The 10,000-nt window shown below is 40.6% G+C and overlaps 1 protein-coding gene across 1 annotated transcript in view; it reads right to left on the bottom strand.

The window, feature by feature from the left end:
• casq1a (calsequestrin 1a) overlaps positions 1-10,000 on the bottom strand; it is a 112,208-nt gene that overhangs the window by 93,707 nt on the left and 8,501 nt on the right. The window contains 8 exon segments of the mRNA XM_062070319.1: positions 2,807-2,881; positions 3,117-3,217; positions 3,287-3,341; positions 3,414-3,459; positions 3,522-3,652; positions 9,330-9,403; positions 9,589-9,700; positions 9,844-9,944. Of these exon segments, the coding sequence (XP_061926303.1) occupies positions 2,807-2,881; positions 3,117-3,217; positions 3,287-3,341; positions 3,414-3,459; positions 3,522-3,652; positions 9,330-9,403; positions 9,589-9,700; positions 9,844-9,944 (695 nt within the window).

The raw sequence follows: 10,000 nt of genomic DNA, 5'->3' as shown, positions 1-10,000 counted from the left end.
GACATTGACTAAACGTCGTCAAAAAGCGCGTTGTATTTGTGTTGTAGAATATTGGTTGGGAAATGACCAAAATTCAATGTCAAATCAACGTCAGAACCCAACGTTGATTAAACGTTGTTGTTTCAACGTTGTATTTGTGTTGTAGAATGTTGGTTGGGAAATGACCAAAATTCAATGGTCAAATTCACGTCAGAACCCAATATTGATTTAACGTCGTCAAAAAGCACGTTGCATTTGTGTTGTAGAATATTGGTTGGGAAATGACCATAATTCAATGGTCAAATCCACGTCAGAACCCAACATTGATTAAACGTTGTAAAAAAGCATGTTGTTTCAACGTTGTATTTGTGTTGTACAATGTTGGTTGGGAAATGACCAAAATTCAATGGTCAAATCGTCAGAATCCAACATTGATTAAACGTCGTCAAAAAGCATGTTGTTTCAACGTTGTATTTGTGTTGTAGAATATTGGTTGGGAAATGACCAAAATTCAATGGTCAAATCAACGTCAGAACCCAACGTTGATTAAACGTTGTTGTTTCAACGTTGTATTTGTGTTGTAGAATGTTGGTTGGGAAATGACCAAAATTCAATGGTCAAATTCACGTCAGAACCCAACATTGATTTAACGTCGTCAAAAAGCACGTTGCATTTGTGTTGTAGAATATTGGTTGGGAAATGACCATAATTCAATGGTCAAATCCACGTCAGAACCCAACATTGATTAAACGTTGTAAAAAAGCATGTTGTTTCAACGTTGTATTTGTGTTGTAGAATGTTGGTTGGGAAATGACCAAAATTCAATGGTCAAATCGTCAGAATCCAACATTGATTAAACGTCGTCAAAAAGCATGTTGTTTCAACGTTGTATTTGTGTTGTAGAATATTGCTTGGGAAATGACCAAAATTCAATGATCAAATCCACGTCAGAACCTGACATTGATTAAACGTTGTTGTTTCAACGTTGTATTTGTGTTGTAGAATATTGCTTGGGAAATTACCAAATTCCAATGGTCAAATCAACGTCAGAACCCAACGTTGATTAAACGTTGTTGTTTCAACATTGTATTTGTGTTGTAGAATGTTGGTTGGGAAATGACCAAAATTCAATGGTCAAATTCACGTCAGAACCCAACATTGATTTAACGTCGTCAAAAAGCATGTTGTTTCAACGTTGTATTTGTGTTGTAGAATATTGGTTGGGAAATGACCAAATTCCAATGGTCAAATTAACGTCAGAACCCAACGTTGATTAAACGTTGTTGTTTCAACGTTGTATTTGTGTTGTAGAATATTGGTTGGGAAATGACTACATTTCAATGGTCAAATCTACGTCAGAACTCGACATTGACTAAACGTCGTCAAAAAGCGCGTTGTATTTGTGTTGTAGAATATTGGTTGGGAAATGACTAAAATTCAATGGTCAAATCTACGTCAGAACCCAACGTTGATTAAACGTTGTTGTTTCAACATTGTATTTGTGTTGTAGAATGTTGGTTGGGAAATGACCAAAATTCAATGGTCAAATTCACGTCAGAACCCAACATTGATTTAACGTCGTCAAAAAGCATGTTGTTTCAACGTTGTATTTGTGTTGTAGAATATTGGTTGGGAAATGACCAAAATTCAATCGTCAAATCGTCACAACCCAACATTGATTAAACGTCGTCAAAAAGCATGTTGTTTCAACGTTGTATTTGTGTTGTAGAATATTGGTTGGGAAATGACCAAATTCCAATGGTCAAATTAACGTCAGAACCCAACGTTGATTAAACGTTGTTGTTTCAACGTTGCATTTGTGTTGTAGAATGTTGGTTGGGAAATGACCAAAATTCAATGGTCAAATTCACGTCAGAACCCAACGTTGATTAAACGTCGTCAAAAAGCACGTTGCATTTGTGTTGTAGAATATTGGTTGGGAAATGACCATAATTCAATGGTCAAATCCACGTCAGAACCCAACGTTGATTAAACGTTGTTGTTTCAACGTTGTATTTGTGTTGTAGAATATTGGTTGGGAAATGACCAAATTCCAATGGTCAAATCAACGTCAGAACCCGACATTGATCAAACGTCGTCAAAAAGCATGTTGTTTCAATGTTGTATTTGTGTTGTAGAATATTGGTTGGGAAATGACCAAATTCCAATGGTCAAATTAACGTCAGAACCCAACGTTGATTAAACGTTGTTGTTTCAACGTTGTATTTGTGTTGTAGAATATTGGTTGGGAAATGACTACATTTCAATGGTCAAATCTACGTCAGAACTCGACATTGACTAAACGTCGTCAAAAAGCGCGTTGTATTTGTGTTGTAGAGTATTGGTTGGGAAATGACCAAAATTCAATGGTCAAATCCACGTCAGAACCCAACATTGATTAAACGTCGTCAAAAAGCATGTTGCATTTGTGTTGTAGAATATTGGTTGGGAAATGACCAAAATTCAATGATCAAATCCACGTCAGAACCCAACGTTGATTAAACGTTGTTGTTTCAACATTGTATTTGTGTTGTAGAATATTGGTTGGGAAATGACCAAAATTCAATGATCAAATCCACGTCAGAACCTGACATTGATTAAACGTTGTTGTTTCAACGTTGTATTTGTGTTGTAGAATATTGCTTGGGAAATGACCAAATTCCAATGGTCAAATCAACGTCAGAACCCAACATTGATTAAACGTCGTCAAAAAGCATTTAGGTTAGGTTTGAGTTGGTCAACGTCAGGACCTAATAATTCAACAAGTTCTCAACGTCGTTTCGATGTCCTGGGTCTACCGGGACCACTTTGAAGAGAATCAACTTACATCATCAGCTTCCACAACACCGATCTGTGGGGTGGACAGGTCGATTCCAAAAATCTTCTCCCAGTGAGGTACAAGCTGCAGGGAGAGGAAGGAGTCACAGGTCATCCATTGTCTTATACCCCGAAAGTTCACTGAAAGGCTTAGAGAACATGGAAGAGGACCTAAGAACTAAGGTCAGAACCTAAGAATCTGTACTGTGATGGAGGTGAACAGTACTAAAATCAGCTATGTGAACCACTACCACTCGCAATAACTGAATGACTTCTGCAAAGAAAACCTGGTGAGTCAGCAGAAAGGGAACCATTCCTACCAGGGGGAAGTCATCAGGGTCAATCCAGATAATACTGAGGTGGGGGTGGTGCGTGTTGTCCTCGGCAACTTCCTTCAGAATCTCCAAGAACTCGTAGCCGTCTTAGGAAATAGAAAAACTACGTTGGTCCCAAACTGTTTCCCGGTTCTACCAGTTTTATTGGTTTGTACCTGGGTCAGTCTCCTCGGCAAAAGCGATGATGTGTTCACCGTCAACATGATCCTCCTGGGGACAAAACACACCCGATTGACATCATTTTCAACGATAAAGTAAAGAAACAATGAAAAAGAATCTTACCCAGATCTCGTACATGTTGTGGGGCTGCAGCTTCCTCAGAGTCGGCCTTCAACAGCACACGGAAACGACAAAGTTACCCACAAGAATCCATTTCCGAACCGGACTCACCTGTCGTTTTCTTCGATGTATTTCACCAGCTCTTCCTCGGTGTAAGGTTTTCCTGGGATGACGACGGGGTCCTCCATGAAGGGCTCGTAGAAGTCGACCTCGTTAAGCTTCAGATCCAGAGCCTTGGCAACCTGTTGGCAACAACGGAAGAACCAAAGAGACATAAATCAAAGAATGGTGCCAAATTTGTCCAACCAGCCGGGGACTCCCTTAGCTAAATTGGGGCCCTAAGCATGATTTTATTTGGAGGCCCCATTTTTTAAAAACCTGCTCAGTGGCCTTGTGGTTAGAGTGTCCGCCTTGAGATCAGTAGGTCGTGAGTTCAAACCCCGGCCGAGTCATACCAAAGACTATAAAAATGGGACCCATTACCTCCCTGCATTAAGGGTAGAAATTGGGGGTTAAATCACCAAAAATGATTCCCGGGCGCGGCCACCGCTGCTGCTCACTGCTCCCCCTCACCTCCCAGGTGGTGAACAAAGGGATGGGTCAAATGCAGAGGTTAATTTCACCACACCTAGTGTGTGTGTGACAATCATTGGTACTTTAACTTTAAAACTAGAGATGTCCGATAATATCGGACTGCCGATATTATCGGCCGATAAATGCTTTAAAATGTGATATCGGAAATGATCGGTATCGGTTTCAAAAAGTAACATTTATGACTTTTTAAATGAGTGGTACACGGACGTAGGGAGAAGTACAGAGCGCCAATAAACCTTAAAGGCACTGCCTTTGCGTGCCGGCCCAGTCACATACTATCTACGGCTTTTCACACACACACAAGTGAATGCCATGCATACTTGGTCAACAGCCATACAGGTCACACTGAGGGTGATCGTATAAACAACTTTAACACTGTTATAAATATGCGTCACACTGTGAACCCACACCAAACAAGAATGACAAACATATCGGGAGAACATCCGCACCGTAACACAACATAAACACAACAGAACAAATACCCAGAACCCCTTGCAGCACTCTTCCGGGACGCTACAATATACACCCCCCCTGAATTGATATGTTGGTAACACTTTATTTAGTTATTCATACACTAGGGGAACATATTGTAAGTAAAAAAGACTGAGTTATTTGGTTAGGGTTAGAGGGTTAGGGTTAGGCCATGCAGAATAAGGCATTAATAAGTACTTAATAATGACTAATTTAGAGCCAATATGTTACTAATGTGCATACTGAAATGCGATATTCTTATTTAAACGGGGATAGCAGATCCATTCTATGTGTCATACTTGATCATTTCGCGATATTGCCATATTTTTGCTGAAAGGATTTAGTAGAGAACATCAACGATAAAGTTTGACTCTTTTGGTCGCTGATAAAAAAAGCCTTGCCTGTAGCGGAAGTAGCGTGACGTCACAGGTTGTGGAGCTCCTCACATCTGCACATTGTTTACAATCATGGCCACCAAGCAGCGAGAGCGATTCGGACCGAGAAAGCGACGATTTCCCCGTTAATTTGAGCGAGGATGCAAGATTTGTGGATGAGGAAAGTGAGAGTGAAGGACTAGAGGGCATGCCACAAATTAATCCCGCATAACAACTAGAGGGCAGTGGAAGCGATTCAGATAGGGAAGATGCTGTGAGAGGCGGGTGGGACCTGATATTCAGCTGGGAATGACTAAAACAGTAAATAAACCGTACTTGCCAACCCTCCCGTTTTTAGCGGGAGAATCCCGGTATTCAGCGCCTCTCCCGACAACCTCCCGGCAGAGATTTTCTCCCGACAAACTCCCGGTATTCAGCCGGAGCTGGAGGCCACGCCCCCTCCAGCTCAATGCGGACCTGAGTGGGGACAGCCTGTTCTCACGTCCGCTTTCCCACAATACAAACAGCTTGCCTGCCCGATGACGTCATAACATCTACAACTTTTAGAGAGTAGAGTGCACAACAAGGAGAGAGAGTTCTTGGTTTCTTATGGGGGTTTATTGTTAGGCAGTTTCATTAACGTCCTCCCAGCGCGGTAACAACACACAACAACAGCAGTCACGTTTAGTCTACCGTAAAGCAGTTCGTCTGCAGTAAACAGCAATGTTGTGACACTCTTAAACAGGACAATACTGCCATCTACTGGATAGCCTGCAGAACACTGAAATTCAAATATTTTATTTATATGTATAATAAAATTAAAAAAAAAAATATATATATATATATATATATATATATATATATATATATATATATAGCTAGAATTCACTGAAAGTCAAGTATTTCATACACATATATATATATATATATATATATATATATATATATATATATATATATATATAGCTAGAATTCACTGAAAGTCAAGTATTTCATACACACATATATATATATATATATATATATATATATATATATATATATATATATATATATATATATATATATATATATATATATATATATATATATATATATATATATGAAATACTTGATTTGGTGAATTCTAGCTGTAAATATACTCTCCTCTTAACCACGCCCTTAGCCACGCCGCCCCCCCCTCTCCCCCCACCTCCCGATATCGGAGGTCTCAAGGTTGGCAAGTATGAAATAAACACAAGACATATATATATATACTCCATTAGCCACAACACAACCAGGCTTATATTTAATATGCCACAAATTAATCCCGCATAACAAACACCTCCCCCCTCCCGTCCATATAACCCGCCAATACAACTCAAACACCCGCACAACACACTCAATCCCACAGCCCAAAGTACCGTTCACTTCCGCAAAGTTCATACAGCACATATATTTCCCTAAAGTTACGTACGTGACATGCACATAGCGGCACGCACGTACGGGCAAGCGATCAAATGTTTGGAAGCCGCAGCTGCGTACTCACGGTAGCGCGTATCCAACTCAAAGTCCTCCTGGTAAGAGTCTCTGTTGTCCCAGTTCTCCACAGGTAAAGCTTGACTGTCATTTTTCGGGAACGTAAACAATGAAACACCAGCTACGTGTTAGTGTTGCTGCAGCCGGCCGCTAATACACCGCTTCCCACCTACAGCTTTCTTCTCTGCTGTCTCCATTGTTCATTGAACAAATTGCAAAAGATTCACCAACACAGATGTCCAGAATAGGGATGGGCGATACCACACTTTTAGGATTCGATACGATACCGATACTTTTTCTTGCATTTTCATCGATACCGATACGATACCGATTTTTTTGTCAGTCAGAAATATTATTACTATTGTTATTATTTAAGACAAATCACAAGACAAATACAGACCATTTATACCACATTTATTATGGTCAATATATAATAAAAGTAAAATTAAAATAAATAACATAAATATGAAAAATAAATTAAATATTATATATAATAATAACTATATATTATATATAATAATAATTAAATATTAGGGCTTTCCAATTAACAGTCAAATCCGAATTGCAAGAAGCTGCAGTTATTTTTTAAAGTTTGTGATATAATTAGCAATTAATGAAATAGGAAATAGGCTAATGTTTTCGAAATGTAAGAAATCATGTTACAGATTAAAACCAAAATCACATTCAATCATATATTCAAGATTTTCTTGGAAAAAAATAAAACTGTAATGCAAAGATGAAGAATCTCCAAATTGTATCTCTTTCTTATCTTCTTTTAAATACTCAAGCAATTTTCAACTAACAGTAAATTCCCCTGTGTGGAAATTATTTGAATTTAGGATAATCATTTAAACAAAAATATTCAGTAAACATTACTAAAAAAAACAAAACAATGCCTGTTTTAAGTCAACAATTGGACAACACTGGATATGCCTGGCTGCATCGCTGTCGGCTGGCTGTGTGTGTGTGTGTGTGTGTGTGTGTGTGTGTGTGTGTGTGTGTGTGTTGCACGTTGACCACGCTCATTGGCTGTCTCCTGTCACGTGACTGGGCCAGCTCTATACTCTGCCAGGTACACGGGTGTCCCAGCACATAGTAACTTAAGTAAGTCATCAAAAACATCTGAAAGTGATGCTTGCACCCCCCACACGCCGTTTTTTGGTTTATATCGATACTTTTTTCAGAAAAGTGATGCCAAATGAGTAGCGTGTGAGTATCGATATATCGATACCACAGGATCGATACGCACATCCCTAGTCCAGAATATTGTTGAATTTTGCGATGAAAACAGACGACTTAATAGCTGGCCACAATGCTGTCCCAAAATGTCCGCTACAACCCGTGACGTCACGCGCAAACGTCATCATACCGAGACGTTTTCAGCAGGATATTTCGCGGGAAATTTAAAATTGCTCTTTACTAATCTAACCCGGCCGTATTGGCATGTGTTGCAGCGTTAAGATTTCATCATTGATATATAAACTATCAGACTGCGTGGTCGGTAGTAGTGGGCTTCAGTAGGCCTTAAAAGGCCTACTGAAATGATTTTTTTTTATTTAAACGGGAATAGCAGATCCATTCTATGTGTCATACTTGATCATTTCGCGATATTGCCATATTTTTGCTGAAAGGATTTAGTAGAGAAAATCGACGATAAAGTTCGCAACTTTTGCTCGCTGATAAAAAAAAGCCTTGCCTGTAGCGGAAGTAGCGTGACGTCACAGGAGCTAGTATTCCTCACAATTCCCCGTTGTTTACAATGGAGCGAGAGAGATTCAGACCGAGAAAGTGATGATTACCCCATTAATTTGAGCGAGGATGAAAGATTCGTAGATGAGGAACGTTACAGTGAAGGACTTGAGAGGCAGCGATGGACGTATCTTTTTTCGCTCTGACCGTAACTTAGGTACAAGCTGGCTCATTGGATTCCACACTCTCTCCTTTTTCTATTGTAGATCACAGATTTGTATTTTAAACCACCTGGGATACTATATCCTCTTGAAAATGAGAGTCGAGAACGCGAAATGGACATTCAGTGCCTTTTATCTCCACGACAATACATCGGCGAAATGCTTTAGCTACGAGCTAACGTGATAGCATCTTGCTTTAACTGCATATAGAAACAAAATAAATAAACCCCTGACTGGAAGTATAGATAGAAAATCAACAATACTATTAAACCGTGGACATGTAAATACACGGTTAATGCTTTCCAGGCTGGCGAAGGTTAACAATGCTGTGCTAACGACGCCATTGAAGCTAACTTAGCAACTTAGCAACGGGACCTCACAGAGCTATGCTAAAAACATTAGCTCTCCACCTACGCCAGCCAGCCCTCATCTGCTCATCAACACCCGTGCTCACCTGCGTTCCAGCGATCGGCAGAAGGACGAAGGACTTCACCCGATGCGTTTGGCGGCCCGGAGACGTAGGAAGTCAAGGTGAAGTCGGCGGCTAGCGCGGCTAGCGCTCCAACAAAGTCCTCCTGGTTGTGTTGCTGTAGTCCGCTGCTAATACACTGATCCCACCTACAACTGTCTTCTTTGCAGCCTTCATTGTTCATTAAAAAAATTGCAAAAGATGTCCAGAATACTGTGGAATTATGAAATGAAAACAGAGCTTTTTGTATAGGATTCTACGGGGTACCATAACTTCCGTTACTCGGACTTCGTCACGCGCATACGTCATCATACCGCGATGTTTCAGCCAGATATTTCCCGGGAATTTTAAAATGTCACTTTATAAGTTAACCCGGCCGTATTGGCATGTGTTGCAATGTTAAGATTTCATCATTGATATATAAACTATCAGACTGCGTGGTCGCTAGTAGTGGCTTTCAGTAGGCCTTTAATAAGCAGCTAATTAATGGTGAATATGTTCCCCATACTAAAGTGTCACCGATATGTTTTGAGTGGTAGTGGTAGTCCAGGACTGGTTCAAGGATGAACCCCAGATGACCCACCTTGGGATTGAACGTTGCAAAGAACTTGACGTGGGGATGGAACTCTTCAGCGGCATCAACAAAGGCCTCATAATCTGAAAAGTGACACAGAAAGCCATGAAGGACCCCCGACTAGTACGTGAAGTAAGGATGACTTATTGCAGCAAGCTGATCTTAACGTGGATGTGTTGTTAGTAAACAATCACAATCAGGTGTCTGAGAGCTTAAAAGCGCATGATAATGATTATTATTGTGGCGCAATCACAGTACAGATTCTTACGTTCTGACTTGTGACTCTTAAAGTAGCCCACCAATTTGATGTCCTCTTCGATGTTCGCAAAACCTTTCAGTTCCCGATTGTTGTCAAGGATTTCCACCGGGTCTTCTAGAAGCTGTGGAGAAGGATAGGAGGAGGGAGGGTGGGGGGGGGGGGGCGAGAACCAAGGCAAGCAGGGTAAGAGGCTACGTTCCGGGAAAAGCGAGTAGTTTTCTATGGACTGGAGGTTATTAACTGTGAGATTATATCCTCACGGACATCAAAGACGAACTCCACGAGCGTGTCGGCGGCCAGCTCTCCGTCGTACTCGATGACCTCTTCGTCCGTGAAGATGTAGATGCTGTCGGACTCGTCCAGGCCTGGGGGAGGTCATACCAGACGGCATGGTTAGAGCTCGGCTTCGTCCGCCCGGTAC

This window comes from Entelurus aequoreus, linkage group LG14 (genome assembly GCF_033978785.1).
Source record: "Entelurus aequoreus isolate RoL-2023_Sb linkage group LG14, RoL_Eaeq_v1.1, whole genome shotgun sequence".
NCBI classification, from domain to species: domain Eukaryota; kingdom Metazoa; phylum Chordata; class Actinopteri; order Syngnathiformes; family Syngnathidae; genus Entelurus; species Entelurus aequoreus.
The sequence above is the reverse complement of the archived record's forward strand: the minus strand, read 5'-3'. Positions and strand labels throughout refer to the sequence as shown.